General features: G+C 46.2%; 1 protein-coding gene across 1 annotated transcript in view; it reads right to left on the bottom strand.

Moving 5' to 3' along the window:
* LOC137312445 (myosin light chain 3-like) overlaps positions 1 to 21591 on the bottom strand; it is a 46228-nt gene that overhangs the window by 21469 nt on the left and 3168 nt on the right. Inside the window, exons 2-4 of the mRNA XM_067979001.1 lie at positions 9098 to 9125; positions 6772 to 6921; positions 572 to 745 (exon numbers count right to left, since the gene is read on the bottom strand). Of these exons, the coding sequence (XP_067835102.1) occupies positions 572 to 745; positions 6772 to 6921; positions 9098 to 9125 (352 nt within the window). The remainder of the gene's footprint in view (positions 1 to 571; positions 746 to 6771; positions 6922 to 9097; positions 9126 to 21591) is intronic.

Genomic DNA, 21591 nt, shown 5'->3' with positions numbered 1-21591 from the left:
CAACCAGAAACACCAACGCCATCAACCAGAAACACCAGCGCCATCAACCAGGATGTCCAGGTCCATGAACTAGGGCCTCCAGCTCCAACAAAGTGAGGCCTCCAACTCTGTCAGTAAGACCTCTGATTCAAATTTTAGGAGCTCTATTTCCATCTCTTGGTTAGGTGGTGAATAATTTCTTCAGCTAGCTTCAGCTCCACACAAATTAGAGTTCCTGTGGTCCTGGCTTGTCCATGCAACACAAATGGTGGACACTCCAAAACAGGACAAGAACAATAAACCTGCAAAGCCAAAGAAATGGTTCAGTAGGGTTGATTCCCAGCATAATGATTACCACTATCTTGATCCTCTTGATTAGGAAACAGCTCAGCAAATGTTAAAGAGGGAAAATAAAACAAGCAAAGACAGGCAAAGAATGGGCAACAGGCTTAAAATCAGAAGGATTCCAGACCAGGGCAATCGGTGTTATCTTGCACACTCCTAATCCCATGAGTGCACAGTGGCGGTAGTGGGTTTGGATTTATACCTTTCATAAGTTTTACCAGAAATCAGTTAGTCCTGAGATACAGACCCAGTGTAGCTAAGACATGGCGAAGTTCAGCCCCCATTACTGTGCCATTTCCTTCCTTATCAAACACTCTCAGACCCTCAACGAAGTCCTCAAATGTGCCCTGGTCCTTAATCTTGCAGATATGTTGATGCATCGGCAGAAAAGTGTCAAAGTCCAACATTTTTACATTCATTTCTGGAAAATAAAGGAAATTCAAATTATTTAAAAAAGTTATTACAGTATATAACTAGGTGCAACATTACATGACGAATCCCATGAATTTCTACATTTGCATGCTGGACAATCACTGTCCAAGTACCGTAAGTTCACTTAAAATGTTGCAAAGTGAAAATATCGGTTATGATAAATCTGAGCTAGAACAAGTCAGTTGCCATATCTATAATCGTAAACAATTTTACAACACCAAGTTATAGTCCAGCAATTTTATTTGAAATTCACAAGCTTTCGGAGGCTTCCTCCTTCCTCAGGTAAACGTGGAAATGAAATCCTCGAACCTATCGCATTTATAAATCACAGAACAACGCATGGTGATTACAGACAGTGTTTTCAACTGCCCGTTGCCGAGGCAATCAGTGTGCAGACAGACAGATACCTTTCCTACAGATCCCCCGAATATACAAACTACCAAAAAAAAATGAGAGGCAGAAACATCGAAAAGACAGCAAATGACCCGTTGTATTAAAAACAGATAACATTTGTTCGCTGGTGGGGTAACGTGTAGCGTGACATGAACCCAAGATCCCGGTTGAGGCCGTCCTCATGGGTGCGGAACTTGGCTATCAATTTCTGCTCGACGATTTTGCGTTGTCGTGTGTCTCGAAGGCCGCCTTGGAGTATGCTTACCCGAAGGTCGGTGGCTGAATGTCCCTGACTGCTGAAGTGTTCCCTGACTGGGAGGGAACCCTCCTGTTTGGCGATTGTTGCGCGGTGTCTGCATGGTCTCGCCAATGTACCATGCTCTGGGGCATCCTTTCCTGCAACGTATGAGGTAGACAACGTTGGCCGAGTCACAGGAGTATGAACCATGTACCTGGTGGGTGGTGTCCTCTCGTGTGATGGTAGTATCTGTGTCGATGATCTGGCATGTCTTGCAGAGGTTGCCGTGGCAGGGTTGTGTGGTGTCGTGGTCGCTGTTCTCCTGAAAGGTAGATAATTTGCTGCGAACGATGGTCTGTTTGAGGTTGGGTGGCTGTTTAAAGGCGAGTAGTGGAGGTGTGGGGATGGCCATAGCGAGGTGTTCGTTGTCATTGATGACATGTTGAAGGCTGCGGAGAACATGGCGTAGTTTCTCCGCTCCGGGGAAGTACTGGACGACAAAGGGTACTCTGTTAGTTGCGTCCCGTGTTGGTCTCCTGAGGAGGTCTATGCGATTTTTCGCTGTAGCCCGTCGGAACTGTCGATCGATGAGTCGAGCGTCATATCCCGTTCTTACGGGAGTATTGATGCTGTCGCAGCAATGCCAATCTCCAGACGCCAGCAACAGCCAATCTTCAGACGCCATCCTACAACTCATCCGCTTCATCCTGGATCACAATGTCTTCACCTTCGATAACCAGTTCTTTATCCAAACACACGGAACAGCCATGGGGACCATATTCGCACCCCAATACGCCAACATTTTCATGCACAAGTTCGAGCAGGACTTCTTCACTGCACAGGACCTCCAACCAACACTATACACCAGATACATCGACGACATTTTCTTTCTATGGACCCACGGCGAAGAATCACTGAAGAGACTACACGATAACATCAACAAGTTCCATCACACCATCAAGCTCACCATGGACTACTCCTCAGAATCAGTTTCTTTCTTGGACACACGAATCTCCATCAAAGACGGGCACCTCAGCACCTCACTCTACCGCAAGCCCACAGACAACCTCACGATGCTCCACTTTTCCAGCTTCCACCCTAACCACGTCAAAGAGGCCATCCCCTATGGACAGGCCCTGCGAATACACAGGGTCTGCTCAGACGAGGAGGAACGCGATGGACACCTACAGACGCTGAAAGACGCCCTAGTAAGAACGGGATATGATGCTCGACTCATTGATCGACAGTTCCGACGGGCTACAGCGAAAAATCGCATAGACCTCCTCAGGAGACCAACACGGGACGCAACTAACAGAGTACCCTTTGTCGTCCAGTACTTCCCCGGAGCGGAGAAACTACGCCATGTTCTCCGCAGCCTTCAACATGTCATCAATGACGACGAACACCTCGCTATGGCCATCCCCACACCTCCACTACTCGCCTTTAAACAGCCACCCAACCTCAAACAGACCATCGTTCGCAGCAAATTACCTAGCTTTCAGGAGAACAGCGTCCACGACACCACACAACCCTGCCACGGCAACCTCTGCAAGACATGCTAGATCATCGACACAGATACCACCATCACACGAGAGGACACCACCCACCAGGTACATGGTTCATACTCCTGTGACTCGGCCAACGTTGTCTACCTCATACGTTGCAGGAAAGGATGCCCCAGAGCATGGTACATTGGCGAGACCATGCAGACACTGCGACAACGGATGAACGGACACCGCGCAACAATCGCCAAACAGGAGGGTTCCCTCCCAGTCAGGGAACACTTCAGCAGTCAGGGACATTCAGCCACCGACCTTCGGGTAAGCATACTCCAAGGCGGCCTTCGAGACGCACGACAACGCAAAATCGTCGAGCAGAAATTGATAGCCAAGTTCCGCACCCATGAGGACGGCCTCAACCGGGATCTTGGGTTCATGTCACGCTACACGTTACCCCACCAGCGAACAAATGTTATCTGTTTTTAATACAACGGGTCATTTGCTGTCTTTTCGATGTTTCTGCCTCTTTTTTTTTTGGTGGTTTGTATATGCGGGGGATCTGTAGGTAACACCTGTCTGTCTGCACACTGATTGCCTCGGCAACGGGCAGTTGAAAACACTGTCTGTAATCACCAAGCATTGTTCTGTGATTTATAAATGCGATAGGTTCGAGGATTTCATTTCCACGTTCACCTGAGGAAGGAGGAAGCCTCCGAAAGCTTGTGAATTTCAAATAAAATTGCTGGACTATAACTTGGTGTTGTAAAATTGTTTACAATTGTCAACCCCAGTCCATCACCGGCATCTCCACATCATATCTATAATCATCAGACCCATGCTCCTTTATTGGACTTGGCTTAAGATTCCCCGGGAGAAGGTTGGCCTATGCAGGCAGATGGTTGCTAATGTAATCAAGGGTTCTGGGAGTCAAATGAAGGCAGACCTTTGGCCCTTTGCAACAACTACGGATGTGGTTTTATATCAGTATCGCATCCACCCTTGATATCCTGAAAATGCCTCAGGAAGGCACTATGAATCCCTGAGACCCAGACACTCTGAGACTAGGAATCTAGATTTCAGGCCAAGATTGATCTACGGAAAATTCCATAGAGTCTGAGAAGCTTTTTGCCTCTCCTATTGGGAGTCAATTGGGCTGCTCATTCAGCAAATTTAATATCTCACCAAATTATGTTCTCCTTTACAGGTGTGTATTGGTACCTGGCACCACCCCTGGATAACTCTCAGGTTGAACTAGTTTTAAGATTCATTAAAGATCTAACATTGAATGACAGTCTTTACTTTATTAAGATTGAAAACAACTTTATGCCCAACAGCTCCTGCTAACTGACAAACTCCACCTTGCAGACAGCCTGACTTGTCCATTCTGGATCTAACCAGTCTAATTGGTACCTTGTCCAATGTTGATTGGTAAGTGGCTGTCTGAATGCTTATACTCAAATTAAAATATTGACACTTAACTGAGGTAGGAGACTGTCTATAAATGCTCATACTGTATAATTACGGGACTCATTACAGGATCCATTGCTGCAGAGGATGTTACAACTTTGAAGGGGATGATGGATAGATTTTCGGTAGACAGGCCAACTGAAGGCTATGAGAGATAAAGTGAACTATGAAGTCTTTGGAACTATCCCGATGGATAGAAATAGTCTTTCCCAATCCTGTACAGGTATTCCCACAGTACTGTTAGGTAGGGAGTTCCAGGATTTTGACCCAATAACGATGAAGGAATGGTGATATATTTCCAAGTCAGGATGTTGTGTGACACTTTGGAGTTCTAATGCACTGACCAGTCTCTACTGTCCCTTATCAAACACTCCCAGGGCAGGTACAGCACGGGTGAGATACAGAATAAAGCTCCTTCTACACTGCCCCATCAAGCACTCCCAGGCAGGTACAGCATGAGGTAGACACAGAACGCATGAGTTTAATTCAGAAAATCGGGTTGGGGGGGGGCAATACATTTTTAAAAAATCTAAAACCCACCCCAACCTGCCCATTTCTAGTTTTAATGGAGGCAGGACGAGGGTCGGGCGACCAACCTGCTCTCAGGAGGCGGGTTGGTCATAAAGCTTTCAAGGAGACTGCGGGCCTCCATTTTAACTGATTTCTTGTTTTCAACCCCTAGGGGCCGGGATTCCCAGGCCTTCTACTTCACGCCACATGAGAGGAGGCGAGAAGGCCTGAAATTACAGGTAAGTGCCTTTATAGCACATCTTGTGGGCTCGGAGGAGCAGGAGTGCTTCCCCCAGGTCCAACAAGCCTTCCTGCAGCGATCACCCCCCACAATCTCCGATCCCTCCCCACCATGATCTCCGATCTCCCACACCATCTCCAACCCCTCCATGATCTTGGAACCCCCACGATCTCTGATCCCCAAATGACCCCTGTGACTGAGCCCCCCATGACTCCTGATCCCCCGTGACTCCCGACCCCGACTCCCCCATGACCTCTGATGACTCCCGACTCCCAACCCCGACCCCCCCCGATAACTCCGGACCCCAATGACTGAGCCCCCCCAATGACTGAGCCCCCTAATGACCCCGATGACTGAACCCCGCGATGACTGACCTCCCCGATGAGAACCCCCGATGACTGAGCCCTCCGATGACTGAGCCCCCCAATGACCCCTGATGACTGAACCCTCCAATGACTCCCGAAGAGAGCCCCCCGATGACTGAGCCTCCCGATGACTCCCAATGAGAGCTCCCTGATGACTGAGCCTCCCGATGGCTCCTGATGAGAGCCCCCCAATTACTCCCGATGACTGAGCCCCTGATGACTCCTGACCCCCCCATGACTCCCGACCGTGATTCCCCCATGACCCCCGATGACTCCTGACCCTCCTGATGACCCCTGACCCCAACCCCCCCGATGACCCCCGACCCTGACCCCACCCAGTTACTGATGCCCATCTAAGACTTATCTGCTCGCATTGTCTTCCTTCCTCTTCTCCTGTCTGACTGAGGCCAGCCCGTCAATCAGGTGGGCCTGTCAGGCGGGAAACCCGTACTTCCGGGTTTCCTGTCAGGAACTCTCCCCGTCACCCTACCGTCTTCCCGGCTCGGAGTTAAAATGTAACCCAGAGTAAAACTCATGCTATGGTCCCACATTAAGCATTTCACTTCAGCCCCTTACAGCCAACAGAGACGAGAATTTCACCCCATGAACCAACGCTAGATTCAAATCCAGAGGTGGAAAGTGAAGTTTGCCAGCCCAAGCCTGCGACCTCCACCACTTAGATGGACAAGTGTAAACAATTTTACAACACCAAGTTATAGTCCAGCAATTTTATTTTAAATTCACAAGCTTTCGGAGGCTTCCTCCTTCGTCAGGTGAACGATGTGATTTTCACATCGTTCACCTGACGAAGGAGGAAGCCTCCGAAAGCTTGTGAATTTAAAATAAAATTGCTGGACTATAACTTGGTGTTGTAAAATTGTTTACAATTGTCAACCCCAGTCCATCACCGGCATCTCCACATCAACACAGATGGACAAGGGCAGCAGATGCATGGCAACACCACTACCTCCAAGTCACAAACCATCCTGACTTGGACATATATCGCCATTCCTTCATTGTCACTGGGTCAAAATCCTGGCACTCCCTGCCTAACAGCATTGTAGGAACACCTTCACCACATGGACTGCAGTGGTTCATGAAGAAGGCTCACCACCACCTTCTCAAGGGCAACAAGTGCTCACCTCGCCAGCGATGTCCACATCCCATGATTGAATTAAAAAAAACTACACTGCACGGTCCCCCAAAAAAGGGGAATCCTAATGGCCGTATCTATGATTGTTCTTCCACCAGACAGAGTTACTCTTCTTTTCATCTGTCTGTGTCTTCCTTTCAAACACTTACCTTCTTGTTTGGGTCTTCCTAAGACCTTCATAACCTCTGCATTGGTTGGGTTCTGACCCAGAGCGCGCATGATATCACCGCACTGGGCATAAGTGATCTTCATCTCTGAGGTGGGCGTCCTGTCGAACAGGGTGAATGCCTCCTTGAAATCTGAAAGAGAAAACAATCAGAGAAGTGAGCCAGGACATTCTGTGCTTCTCTAGTGATTTTCCCCACACCACTGAGTTACTGACTTTAGTCATGTTGATGCAGGGTGCTGCTGAATCAAAGCCCATTTTCTCCTCACAAAGGGGGAGGGCAAATCAGTCCCCCACCCCAGACTACTGTCATATGCTTCTTGTTGGTCAGCTCAGATTAGTAATCCAATCAGGTTATGGCCTGACTCGCACCAACTGGCGTTGTTTAATTTCAAGAATAAGATATGTCAATATAAGAGCCGGGAAGACGGTGGGGTCGGGGGGGGGGGGGGGGGGGATTCCTGATGGGATACCCAGCAGTACAGGTTTCCCGGACTTAGTTTTAGTCTTCGACTTGGTTTAGACCAAATGGGCACCCCACTGCAGCTCGCCAGTCACATGAGGGTGGGAAATAGGCCGCTTCCCAAGCTGAGCTAGCCAGCAGGTCAGGCTTCAGAGGGGATGGGGTGAAGACAATCCCCGGAGGGGGTCGAGCATGGGCCAGCAGCGGACAGCAGGATTTCTTTGAAGGAAGGAGGAGCGTTCCTGCTCCTCCTGGCCCCACCAAAATTCTCCCCAAACAATTTCTTTGCCTTTTTGTGAGTGGCCGCTGACTGCCTTTTACAAATGGGTGAAGTTTGTACCTGAATACTACAAATGGGGTCCTACAACTAGCATAGAATGCTGATTTGAATATTTAATAGCCTTCCGCCTGAAACAAAGCACGCTTCTTGCCCATTTACAGGCCCACCTGAAAATTGGGTGTCAATGGGGTAGCTGAGATGCCCCCTCCCCTCAATTTTTAGCTGCTAGCCTCCCCCCCACCCCCATTTTTCAGGCAAGAAACAACTGACAGTTGAAAATTGCACCCACTGTCTGACTATGGCTGTTTCAAACCAGGTGTAGAAGTAATTCAGGCTCCAGGGCTTTCCATAGCACAACTCTTGGCTGACTGAGGCTGCCTTGATGGGGTGATTTTTTTTTACTGTTACCTCCTCACCATCCCTCCCGCCGCCCCCCCCCCCCCCTACCCCCTCCTCCGCCCTCATCAACATTCCTGTAGCAGAAGAGACAAGCGAGGTAAAATGGAGTGGAGCGGTGTAATAGTAACAAGGTTAATGGCAAAATAGCAACTTACTCCTTTTTCTTTCCAATTTGTTCCCTCCCCCCCACTGAAGGTGCTGACTCTAACTGGGGGACCCTTGTTCAGCAGCCCTTCAGCAGCTCACCCAAGTGGCCAATCTTTATGTGTGACCCCAGTCAATGGTATCAGCAGGCATTTTAATAGTGGGTGGGCATCACAGTCAAGCCCGACCGTCTCCTTGTCTGACACCCGTCCTTTCCAAACGTAGTCACTGGATAACATTTAGGAGCGGAATCCCTGGCTAATTTTCCTTTCATAGGCCTGTAGGCACTGAGGCCAACAGGTAGTGATCCAACTGCTACTGCAGAAGGATCAACTAACAAGGGGTCAGAGTTGACTCAGTGATAGCACTCTTGCCTCTGAGTCAGATGATTGTAGGTTCAAGCCCCATTTCAGGACTTGAGCACATAATCTAGGCTGAGTGCAGTACTGAGGGAGTGTTAGCTGTGGCTTAGTGGTAGCACACTTGCCTCTGAATCAGAAGATTCTGGGTTTAAGTCCCATTCCAGAGACTTCAGCATAAAATCTAGACTGACTCTTCTGTGCAGAACCAAGGGAGTGCTGCACTGTTGGAGGTGCAGTCTTTTGGATGAGACTTTAAACCGTCTACCCTCTCAGGTGGACGTAAAAGATCCCATGACATTATTCAAAGAAGAGCACGGAATTCTCCGGGTGTCTCCCTCAACCAACACCACCAAAACTGTTTAACTGGTCAATTCTCAATGCTGTTTGTGGGACCCTGCTGTATGCAAATTGTCTGCTGCATTTCCCCACATTACAACAGTGATTACATTTCAAAAAGTGATTTATTGGTTGTGAAGCACTTTGGGATGTCATGAGGTCATGAAAGGTGCTATATAAATGTCTTTTATCTCAACACAGACCAGGACTAGATCCTGGGACCTCAGTATTGTGCCCACCACACCTATTCATTAGAACAGCCTGATGTTATTCACTTTCTCACGTAACAAAGCTCATGCAGTGTCAGTGGAATCTGCACCCTCACCTTCGATCTGATCGGCAGTGAATTCAAGCTGGAAAACAAAGAATACTTGTGTCAGGTGGAAATTTTACAAAATCTACTCCTCTACTAAAAAAAAATCAAACTTTTTAAAAATGAAAAAGATACACAGCAGAACAGTAGTGTTGTGTCCCTGACTAGTAAAAGAAAGAACTTTCACCTATCACAACCTCAGGATGTCCTAGAGTGCTTTAAAGCCAATGGAGTACTTTTTGAAGCGTAGCTACTGTTGTAATGTAGGGAAACACAGTAGCCAATTTGCATACAAAGTCCCACAAATAGCAATGAGATAAATAACCAGATAGTCCATATTGGGGATGTTGGCTGAGTGATAAATGTTGGCCAGGACATTATGAAAACTGCTTTGCTTTTCTTCCAATAGTGTCATGGAATCTATTATGTCCACCTGAGAGGACAGACAATGCCTCAGTTTAACGTCTTATCCAAAAGATGGCAACTCCGACAGTGCAGCACTTCCTCGGTACTGCACTGAAGTGTCAGCCTAGATTATGTGCTCAAGTTTCTGGAATGGGGCTTGAGCCCATGACCTTCTGGCTCAGAGGGAAAAGTGCTAGCACTGATCCAAGGCTGACAGCTTCAAAAACTGAAAGTGGGGATATTGTCATTGACAATGGGGAAATGGCGGACATGTTGAATAATTTCTTTGCGTCAGTATTTACAGTAGAAAAAGAGGATAGCATGCTGGAAATCCTAAGAAAACTAATATTGAATCGGGGACAGGGACTCGATAAAATTAACATAAGTTAAACAACAGTAATGAAGAAAATAATAGCACTAAAGAGTGACAAATCCCCAGGACCAGATGGTTTCCATCCCAGAGTTTTAAAGGAAGTAGGTGAGCAGATTGCAGATGCCCTAACTATAATCTTTCAAAGTTCTCTAGATTCAGGAACTGTCCCTCTAGATTGGAAAATTGCACGTCACTCCGCTTTTTAAGAAAGGAGAGAGAGGGTAACCAGGGAATTATAGACCAGTTAACCTAACATCTGTTGTGGGGAAAATACTGGAGTCTATAATTAAGGATAGGGTGGCTGAACACCTCGAGAATTTTCAGTTAATCAGAGAGAGCCAGCATGGATTTGTGAAAGGTCGTGCCTGACAAACCTGATTGAATTTTTTGAAGAGGTGACTAAAGTAGTGGACAGGGGAATGTCAATGGATGTTATTTATACGGACTTCCAGAAGGCATTTGATAAAGTCCCACATAAGAGACTGTTAGCTAAGATAGAAGCCCATGGAATCGAGGGAAAAGTACGGACTTGGTTAGGAAGTTGGCTGAGCGAAAGTAGGGATAATGGGTAGGTACTCACATTAGCAGGATGTGACTAGTGGAGTCCCGCAGGGATCTGTCTTGGGGCCTCAATTATTCACAATATTTATTAACGACTTAGATGAAGGCATAGAAAGTCTCATATCTAAGTTTGCCGATGACACAAAGATTGGTGGCATTGTAAGCAGTGTAGATGAAAACATAAAATTACAAAGCGATATTGATAGATTAGGTGAATGGGCAAAACTGGCAAATGGAATTCAATGTAGGCAAATGTGAGGTCATCCACTTTGGACCAAAAAAGGATAGAACAGGGTACTTTCTAAATGGTAAAATGTTAACTTTTAACTTTTAACTATTTACTATGTCCAAAGGGACTTAGGGGTTCAGGTACATAGATCATTGAAGTGTCATGAACAGGTGCAGAAAACAATCAATAAGGCTAATGGAATGTTGGCCTTTATATCTGGAGGATTAGAGTACAAGGGGGCAGAAGTTATGCTGCAGCTATACAAAACCCTGGTTAGACAGCACCTGGAGTACTGTGAGCAGTTCTGGGCACCACACCTTCGGAGGACATATTGGCCTTGAAGGGAGTGCAGCGTAGGTTTACTAGAATGATACCCGGACTTCAATGGTTAAGTTACGAGGAGAGAATACACAAATTGGGGTTGTATTCTCTAGAGTTTAGAAGGTTAAGGGGTGATCTGATCGAAGTTTATAAGATATTAAGGGGAACAGATAGGGTGGATAGAAAGAAACTATTTCCGTTGGTTGGGGATTCTAGGAGTAGGGGGCACAGTCTAAAAATTAGAGCCAGACCTTTCAGGAGTGAGATTAGAAAACACTTCTACACACAAAGGGTGGTAGAAATTTGGAACTCTCTTCCGCAAACGGCAGTTGATGCTAGCTCAATTGCTAATTTTAATTCTGAGATAGATAGCTTTTTGGCAACCAAAGGTATTAAGGGATATGGGCCAAAGGCAGGTATATGGAGTTAGATCACAGATCAGCCATGATCTTATCAAATGGCGGAGCAGGCTCGAGGGGCTGAATGGCCTACTCCTGTTCCTATGTTCCTAAAAAAGGTATGGAAAGGAGCAACAGGACCTAACCCAAATGTAAATGGTAGGCAATGAATGTTGCAGGGAGATAAGTAGACTGCGAATGTAAGTCATGTGTGGGCTTCTGTTCACTACCTCCCAGCTGTCACATCAAAAAACCTTTTTATCTTTTTGATTGGGTCTCTGGGGTCTGACACTCAGATGACCTCTGTGTGCCATTATCCCCTCTCCCCAATTTATCTTGTTATCACTTTCCTTGGGGTGCCCTACTCTTTTCGGCCTGTTAAGGCCAGCTTTATGGGAAGGAGGTCCGACAAGAAACAAAGGAACACTCAAGCGGTGCAGAGAAGCCACCAGCTGACCCCCAGCGTCAGGAGTCTGAGCTATGAGGAAAGGCTGGAGAGATTTGGGCTTTTCAGCCTGGAGAGGAGGTGATCTTATAGAAGTATATGAAATAGTTAAGGGAATTGAAAAGGTTAATCCAGATTATTACTTTAAATTAAATTGTGAGAGTAGGATAGGGGGACACCTATTAAAATTTGTAAATTTTAGGACTGATGTCAGGAAATTCTTCTTCACACAAAGAGTGATCAATGTGTGGAATAAACTTCCAGATAGAGTAATGGAGACAAAAACCCTTGAATCATTTAAGAAATAATTGGATGCTACAATGTCGGTGGGGAGGAGGGGGGAAGAAGGTTAGGATCTCTCCGGACTGATGAATTAGATGGGCTGAATGACCTCTCTCATTTTCATGTGCTGTGATTCAAACTGCATCATGACATGTACAGGGTGGGTGGGTGTAAATGGAAATAAAGATGGCCCAGTGAGTCTGCAAGCTTGTGTCCTTGTGCTACAAGAATGCTGAGGTATGGAACCAGCTCGATTTAACAGGTCCGAATAGGAGGCACTTTATCTAATGGCAGATGCATTTGTATATAAAATAGCAGTGACTGGACTTCAGAAAAGTAATTCGTTGGCTATAAAGCACTTTGGGATGACCTGAAGATATGAATGGCGCTATATAAATGCAAGATCTTTCACCTCAGGGGCTTGAGTTCAATTTTAATGCAGATTTCAAAATTATCTCTCTCTGCCAGATACGCCTCTGAATTTATAATTAGTTTGGGAACTGTTTTGATCGAATTCCTGCAGGATAACTGGACAAAAGTCAAATTTGTTAGTCTCACGCATAAGCTGGCTGGTTCAGGAAATGGAAACTTTGCACTTGTAGAGTAACATCATTGTTGGTGATGTAATCACTTGTCTCTCCACCATCTTGTACTATGTATCAGGGAGACTTAAGCGATAAGGAGTAAAATAAAACAAGATCTCTTGTTTTTGTTCAAAGTATATTTTCAGTGAACTTCCTGTTTCTCAAGGAGAAGGACAAATACTTATCCACTTCAGGCACCCGGGGCTAAAAATTCGGCCGCCTAGCGCCCGTTGTTTCGGCGCTACGCGGCCTCCCGACGTGCCAAGATGGCATCTTGGCTGCGCACGCACGTTTCCAGCGTGACATGTGGCGAACGCCATCTTGGTATAGGTATTAGCGCAGGCGCAAATACCGAACGCCAGAACCATGTAAAGTAAAGAGAAAATGGATACAATCAGCGTGCTATGCAGACTTAAAGTGATAAGTCCCTAAATGGAATCTAACCCTCAACTCAACGCACAGTCTTAACCATGAGCATCTGAACAAGTCTTAGAGTTCCTGGAGGACCCCCACCAAAAGGAACCATGCAAAATTTACAGGTTAGTTACTGGATTATTGCTTCTGGCTGCCGATACATTTGTAACTATTTTTGGAGGTCTCCTATACTTGAATACTAGGACGGAGGGACATAGGCTAACATTTAGAGCCAGGATGTGCAGGAGTGAGATTAGGAAATGCTGCTACACGCAAAGGGTGGTAGAAGTTTGGAACGCTCTTCTGCAAACGGCAGCTGATGCTAGCTCAATTGTGAATTCTAAATCTGAGATTGATAGATTTCTGTGAAACAAGCGTATTAAGGGATATGGAGCTAAGGCGGGTATATGGACTTAGGTCACAGGTCCACCATGATCTCATCGAATAGCGGAACAGGCTCGAGGGTCTATATGCCACTGCCACATGCTGCCTCCTGTTACGCGCCACCTTCTCCTGCAAGCAAGTGGGATGTGTGTCTGGGTGATGTGCCTGTCATGGTTGAATAGCTGCCAGTGTGTGTGGCCTGTGAGTTGTGGGTGAGCGGCTTGTAACAGTGGTAATATGTAAGGATGAGAGGAAGCATCTGATTGGAAGAGTTGAGTACTGCTGGAAAGAGTTTGTTGGTATGTGGGTGATGGGGGGTGTGGTGTGGAGCAGTGGATGCAGCTAGTGGTGCAGCTGGTAGGAGAAACCACTTGACAGTTGACCTCACTCACCTTGACCACTTGTGTCAAAGCATTGAACTTCTTCCTGCACTGCATACATGCTGACTTCATCCCCCGCTGCCTCCCACTGCTTTTTGGGCATATGTCTGGAGGGCCTCTTGCCCCCCACCACCCCCCCCCCCCACACCGTGGATATAAGATGTCCCTCCTTCTGTCCACCTCTTGCACCAAGGCCTCCAGTGCATCAGTAGAGAACCTTGGTGCATGCACACTCACAGGCCTGGTACAAACTCAGATTGGTGAGGTCTGGCGTGCAGATTTTTTTTATTCGTTCATGGGATGTGAGCGTCGCTGGCAAGGCCAGCATTTATTGCACATCCCTAATTGCCCTCGAGGAGATTGTGGTGAGCCGCCTTCTTCAACTGCTGCAGTCCGTGTGGTGAAGGTTCTCCCACAGTACTGTTCGGTAGGGAGTTCCAGGATTTTGACCCAGCGACGATGAAGGAACGGCGATATATTTTCAAGTTGGGATGGTGTGTGACTTGAAGGGGAACCTGCAGGTGGTGTTGTTCCCATGTGCCTGCTGCCCTTGTTCTTCTAGGTGGTAGAGGTCGTGGGTTTGGGAGGTGCTGTCGAAGAAGCCTTGACGAGTTGCTGCAGTACATCCCGTAGATGGTACACACTGCAGCCACGGTGCGCCGATGGTGAAGAGAGTGAATGTTTAGGGTGGTGGATGGGGTACCAATCAAGTGGGCTGCTTTGTCCTGGATGATGTCGAGCTTCTTGAGTGCTGTCAGAGCTGCACTCATCCAGGCAAGTGGAGAGTATTCCATCACACTCCTGACTTGTGCCTTGTAGATGGTGGAAAGGCTTTGGGGAGTCAGGAGGTGAGGCACTCGCCGCAGAATACCCAGCCTCTGACCTGCTCTTGTAGCCATGTGGCCACAGTATTTATGTGGCTGGTCTAGTTAAGTTTCTGATCAATGGTGACGCCCAGGATGTTGATGGTGGGGGATTCAGCAATGGTAATGCCGTTGAATGTCAAGGGAAGGTGGTTAGACTCTCTCTTATTGGAGATGGTCATTGCCTGGCACTTGCCTGGCGCAAATGTTACTTGCCGCTTATCAGCCCAAGCCTGGATGTTGTCCAGGTCTTGCTGTATGCAGGCATGGACTGCTTCATTATCTGAGGGGTTACGAATGGAACTGAACACTGTGCAATCATCAGCGAACATCCCCATTTCTGACCTTATGATGGAGGGAAGGTCATTGATGAAGCAGCTGAAGGTGGTTGAGCCCAGGACACTGCACTGGGGAACTCCTGCAGCAATGTCCTGGGGCTGAGATGATTGGCCTCCAACAACCACTACCATCTTCCTTTGTGCTAGGTATGACTCCAGCCACTGGAGAGTTTTCCCCCTGATTCCCATTGACTTCAATTTTACTGGAGCTCCTTGGTGCCACACTCAGTCAAATGCTGCAGATGCAGACGCAACCTTTATTCAATGTTTTAACATAATTCATCAGTTTATAAACATAGGGACGGGATCTGCATCTGTGTTTTATGTGTGCGATGTCTGATCTCCATTCAGACTCCGTGCAGACAGCAGACTGTTATTTTCAGCAAATAACAGATACAGGCTACCTTTAAGAGATTTTAAGGAACAGCCTGCCTTTAAGAGATTGGGGCACCCCCTGCTGGTGGAAAATGCGAATTGCATCAAATCCTTGCATCAACGCTGATTTCCAACGCTATTTGAAGGTAAGTCCACAGTGTCGGACAAAAGTTTCGTCCTGCCTGCGCAGGAAGCACCAGGCACGGGTTAGAAGCGGATCATGCTACCGGCGCTTGGTTTTTGGGGTTATCCAATTTAACCCCCGCAGTGTCAGCGTCAAACACTCCCAGGTCACATGCAAAATAAAGCTCACTCAACATAGAATCACAGAAGGTTACGGCACAGAAGGAGGCCATTCAGCCCACTGTGTCCATGCCAGCCGAAAATAGCTATTCAGCTTAATCCCACTTTCCAGCACTTGGTCCGTAGCCCTGTAGGTTACGGCACTTCAAGTGCACATTCAAGTACTTTTTAAATGAGTTGAGGGTTTCTGCCTCTACCACCCTTTCAGGCAGCGAGTTCCAGACCCCCACCACCCTCTGGGTGAAAAAATTTCTCCTCAGCTCCCCTCTAATCCTTCTACCAATTACTTTAAATCTATACCCCTGGCCACTGACCCCTCTGCTAAGGGAAATAGGTCCACTCTATCTAGTCCTGTCATAATTTTATATATTAACAACCCCAGTCTATCCAATCTTTTCTCATAACTAAAATTCTCCAGCCCTGGCAACATCCTCGTAAACCTCCTCCATACCTTCTCTAGTGCAATCACATTTTTCCTGTAATGTGGTGACCAGAACTGTACTGAAGCTGTGGCCTAACCAATGTTTCATACAGTTCTAGCATAATCTCCCTGCTCTTATATTCTGTGCCTCGGCTAATAAAGGATAATTTTCCGTATGCCTTTTTAACCACCTTATCTACTTGTCCTGCTACCTTCAGGGATCTGTGGACATGCACGCCAAGGTCCCTTTGTTCCTCTACACCTTTCAGTATCCTCCCATTTATTGTGTACTCCCTTGCCTTATTTGCCCTCCCCAAATGCATTACCTCACACTTCTCTGGATTGAATTCCATTTGCCACCTTTCTGCCCACCTGACCAGTCCATTGATATCTTTCTGTAGCCTACAGCTTTCCTCCTCACTATCAAACACACGGCCAATTTTTGTATCATCTGCAAACTTCTTGATCAAGCCCCCTACATTCAAGTCCAAATCATTAATATATACCACAAAAAGCAAGGGACCTAGTACTGAGCCTTGCAAAACCCCACTGGAAACAGCCTTCCAGTCGCAAAAACAACCGTCAACCATTACCCTTTGCTTCCTGCCACTGAGCCAATTTTGGATCCAACTAGCCATTTTCCCTTTGATCCCATGGGCTTTTACTTTTTTGACCAGTCTTCCATTGGGACCTTGTCAAGAGCTTTGCTAAAATCCATGTAGACTACATCAAATGCGTTACTCTCATCAACCTCCTTGTTACCTCCTCGAAAAATTCAATCAAGTTAGTCAGACACAACCTTCCCTTAACAAATCCATGCTGACTGTCCTTGATTAACCCCTGCCATTATAAATGACGATTTATGCTGTCCCTCAGAATTGATTCCAATAATTTGCCCACCACTGAGACTGTCCTATCATGCACTGCCAGGTCACATACAGCAGGGGTTAAATGCAGAATAAAGTTCCCTCTCCATTGTACCATCAAACATTCCCAGGGCAGGTACAGCATGGGTTAAATACACAGTAAAGCTTCCTCTACACTGCCCCATCAAACTCTCTCACAGCAGGTACAGAACAGGTTAGATACAGAGTAAAGCTCCGTCTACACTGTCCCATCCAATACTCCCTGACCTTGTCACATATTCAATCAGACCTTAGAATCTTTCATGCAACAAAATATCAAAAGGTAGTTCAGAGAAGCAATGGACATCAATAGATGTCATCGACCTGAAAGGTCATCGACTTGAAACGTTAACACTATTTCTTTCTCCACAAATGCTTCCTGATTTGCTGAGTATTTCCAGCGTTTTCTGTTTTTATAATAGATACTTAGTATGCTTTAGCATTTCACTCTCCCAAATGTCCTGTTCAACCCTGAGCTTATCTTCAAACTCAAACCCCATATTATAACCAAAGCAAAACCTCCAATTTCCACCTCTGTAACTTCACCCATTTCTGCCCATATCTCATCCCTACTGTTACTGAAATCCTCATCCACAGCTCTCCAGCTCCAGGCACAACTACCCCAACGTTCCCCTCATCGGCTTCCACCTGCATCCGTAATTTTAATTTTTAAAAATTTGTTCTTAGATATATGGGCAATGCTGGCAAAGTCCCAGTTATTGCCAAGTTTTCTTGAGAAAGTTGTGGTGGGCCTTCTTGTTGAATAGCAGTAATTGTTTTACAAGTGAGTGGCTTGATAGGCCACTTCAGAAGGCATTAAGAGTCAAGGAGGTAGAATTGGACTGGAGTCACATGTAGGCCAGACCGGGTAGGAGTGGCAGGTCTCCTTCCCTGAAGGACATTAGTGAGCCAGTTGGGTTTTCACAACAATCTGACAGCTTTTATGGTCATTTTTCTGGTGCCAGCCCACAACATAGGAACATAGAACATACCCGATCTTAAAAAGAGTAAACAAATAAAGAAATAATTAAGTAATAAGTATCTAAGGGGATAAAACAAACTAAGTATGGGATACTAACACTAAAGGGATCCGAAATTGTATTAAATTAGAATCTGCTATACGTAAATATTAAATAAAAAAATAATAAATGGGAGTTAAAGGGGTACAAAGATGAAACATAAGAGGCACATATATATAATATAAGTAGACTCTAAATAGAATGGCGGGACAGCTGAAACCCGTTGCCTGCGCCATGTGGGAACTCCAGGATGCTTCAGGTGTCCTGGGTGACCATGTGTGCAGAAAGTGCCTCTGGCTGCTCGAGCTTGAGTTCAGAGTTTCTGAGCTTGAGGAGCGGCTGGAATCACTGCAGAGAATACGGGAGGCTGAGAATTTCCTGGATCTTACATTCCAGGAGGTGGTCACCCCACAGCCACAGAGAGCTCAGGAGAGTAGATGGGTGGCCATCCGGCAGGGTAGGAAGAGGCAGGCAGTGCAGGAATCTTCCGGGGCTGTGGCGCTCACTAACCAGTTTTCAGTATTGAACACCGGTGAGGGTGACGACACCTCGAAGGAGTGCAGTCTGGAACATGGCACCATGGGGAAAAGGACTGCACAGGAGGGCACAGTGAAGTGTAGGAATGCAGTGGTCATTCAGTGGGATTCAGTAGTCAAGGGGATAGACAGGCGTTTTTGCAACCGTCGACTTGAATCCCACATGGTGTGTTGCCTCACTGGTGCCAGGGTAAAGGATATCACGGAGAGGGTGCAGAACATTTTGAGGGGGAAGGGGAACAGCCAGAAGTCTTGGTTCATGTGGGAACCAATGACATAGGAAGGAAAAGGGTTGAGGTCCTGCAGTCAGAGTTTCAGGAGCCAGGGAGGAAGTTAAAAGCAGGACCTCAAAGGTAAGTAATCTCTGGATTACTCCCAGTGCCACGTGCTAACGAGGAAAGGAATTGTAGGATAAGACAGGTTAATGTGTGGCTGGAGAAATGGTGCAGGAGGGAGGGCTTCAGATTCCTCGGGCTTTGGGACCAGTTCTGGGGCAGGAGGGACCTGTACAAGCTCTGTTGCACCTCAACAGAGCTGGGACCAATGTCCTCGCAGGGAGGTTAACCATTGGTGTGGGGAGGATTTAAGCTAATTGGCAGGGAGATGGGCACCAGAATGAAACGTTAAAAAGGAGAAACAAGGTGCACAGAGGACTGGGAGAGACAAATAGCACCAGAGTGAAGAATAGATCAGAAATAAAAGGGTTCAAACACGGGGCAAATGCGAGCAGTCTAAGATGAATATGGAGTGCAAGTGCGTAAATGCACTTAGCGATGTAGCGTGGTAAATAAGGTTGGAAAGCTGTAGACACAAGACGTCACATGGGACTATGCAATAACAGAGACCTGGCTCAAAGAAGGATTGGATACTTAATATTCCTGGCTACAAGGTATTCAGGAAAGATCGGGAAGGAAAGAAAGGAGGGGAGGGGGTGGCAGTATTAATCAAAGGAACTATTATAGCACTAGAAAGGGATAATGGAGTTGAGAGGTCAAAGGCAGAATCTATTTGGTTAGAATTAAGGAACAATGGAGAAGCTATTACGCTACTGGGTGTATACTACAGGCCACCAAACAATGGGAAGGAGATAAAGGAGCAAATTTGCATACAAATTACAGAAAGATGCAAGAATTATAGAGTAGTGATAGTGGGGGACTTCAATTATCCCAATATAAACTGGGACAGTAATGGTGTAAAGGGCAAAGTGGGGGAGGAATTCCTGAAATGTGTTCAAGAGAACTTTCTGGAACAGTGTGTTTCCAGCCCAACCAGGAAGGAAGTAGTGCTGGATCTAGTTTTGGGGAATGAAGTGGGGCAGGTGGAGCATGTTTCAGTGGGGGAGCATTTGGGGAACAGTGATCATAATATCATTAGGTTTTGAATAATCATGGAAAAGAACAAGGAACAATCAAATGTGAAAATGCTTAACTGGAGGAGGGCAAATTTCAGTGAGTTAAAAAGGGATCTTGCCCAGGTGGATTGGAATCAAAAATTGGTAGGCAAAACAGTAACTGAACAATGGGAGGCCTTCAAGGAGGAGTTGGTTCAGGTACAAAGTAGACACATCCCTACGAGGGGGAAAGATGGTCATCCAAAGCTAAAGCTCCCTGGATGACTAAAGATATAGAGATTAAAATTAAACAGAAAAAGGAGGCTTTTGATGAATGTGGGGTTCATGATACAGTAGAGAACCAACATGAATACAGAAAGTACAGATGAGATCTAAAAAAGGGACTAAGATGGGCAAAGAGAGAGTATGAGAATAGATTAGCAGCTAACATAAAAGGGAACCTAAAAATCTTTTATAAACATATAAATAGTAAAAGGGTAGTCAAATGAAAGGTGGGACCGATTAGGGACAAAAAAGACCTTGTGGAGGCAGAGGGCATGGCTGAGGTATTAAATAACTACTTTGCATCGGCCTTCACTAGAGAAGAGGATGCTGCCAATGTAGCTGTAAAGGAGGCAATAGTAGCGATATTGGATAAGATAAAAATAGATAAAGAGGAGGTACTTAAAAGGTTGGCAGTACTCAAAGTAGAAAAGTCACCCAGTCAAGATGGGACATATCCTAGGTTACTGAGGGAAATAAGGGTAGAAATTGCAGAGGCTCTGGCCACATCTCCCAATCCTCCTTAGGTATAGGGGTGGTGCCAGATGACCGGAGGATTGTAAGTGTTATACCCCTGTTCAAAAGGGGGAGAGGGATAAACCTGGCAATTACAAGTATGGACTGATAAATGAAAGTCAGCACGGATTTGTTAAAGGAAAATCGTGTTTGCCTAACTTGATTGAGTTCTTTGATGAAGTAACGCTTCATGAAGGATAGTGCGGTTGATGTGTATATGAACTTTTAAAAGGCATTTGATAAAGTACCACATAATAGACTTGTTAGCAAAATTAAAGCCCATGGGATTAAAGGGACAGTGGCAGCGAGGATACAAAATTGGCTAAGGGACAGAAAGCAGAGACTGGAAGGAAGTATACAGCGGTGTTCCCCAGGGATCAGTATTAGGATCACTGCTTTTTTTGATATATATTAATGACCTGGACTTGGGTATACAGGGTATGATTTCAAAGTTTGCAGATGACACAAAACTCGGAAATATAGTAAACAATGTGGAAGATAATAACTGACTTCAGGAGGACTGATGAAATGGGCAGACACATGATAGATGAAATTTAACGCAGAGAAGTGTGAAGTGATACATTTTGATAGGAAGAATGAGGAGAGGCAATATAAACTAAATGGTACAATTTTAAAGAGGGCGCAGGAACAGAGAGACCTGGCGGTGTATGTACATAAATTTTTGAAGGTGGCAGGACAAGTGGAGAAGGCTGTTAAAAAAAGCATATAGAATTCTGGGCTTTATTAATAGAGGCATAGGGCACGATGCCAACGGGAAGATTGCGGGGGGGGGGGTTTGGGGGGGAATTCCCGGAAGGGAAGTAGGCGGGTTGCGATCACAG

Source organism: Heptranchias perlo, chromosome 3 (genome assembly GCF_035084215.1).
Source record: "Heptranchias perlo isolate sHepPer1 chromosome 3, sHepPer1.hap1, whole genome shotgun sequence".
NCBI classification, from domain to species: domain Eukaryota; kingdom Metazoa; phylum Chordata; class Chondrichthyes; order Hexanchiformes; family Hexanchidae; genus Heptranchias; species Heptranchias perlo.
Note: the sequence above shows the minus strand (reverse complement) of the source record. Positions and strands in the feature narration are given on the sequence as shown.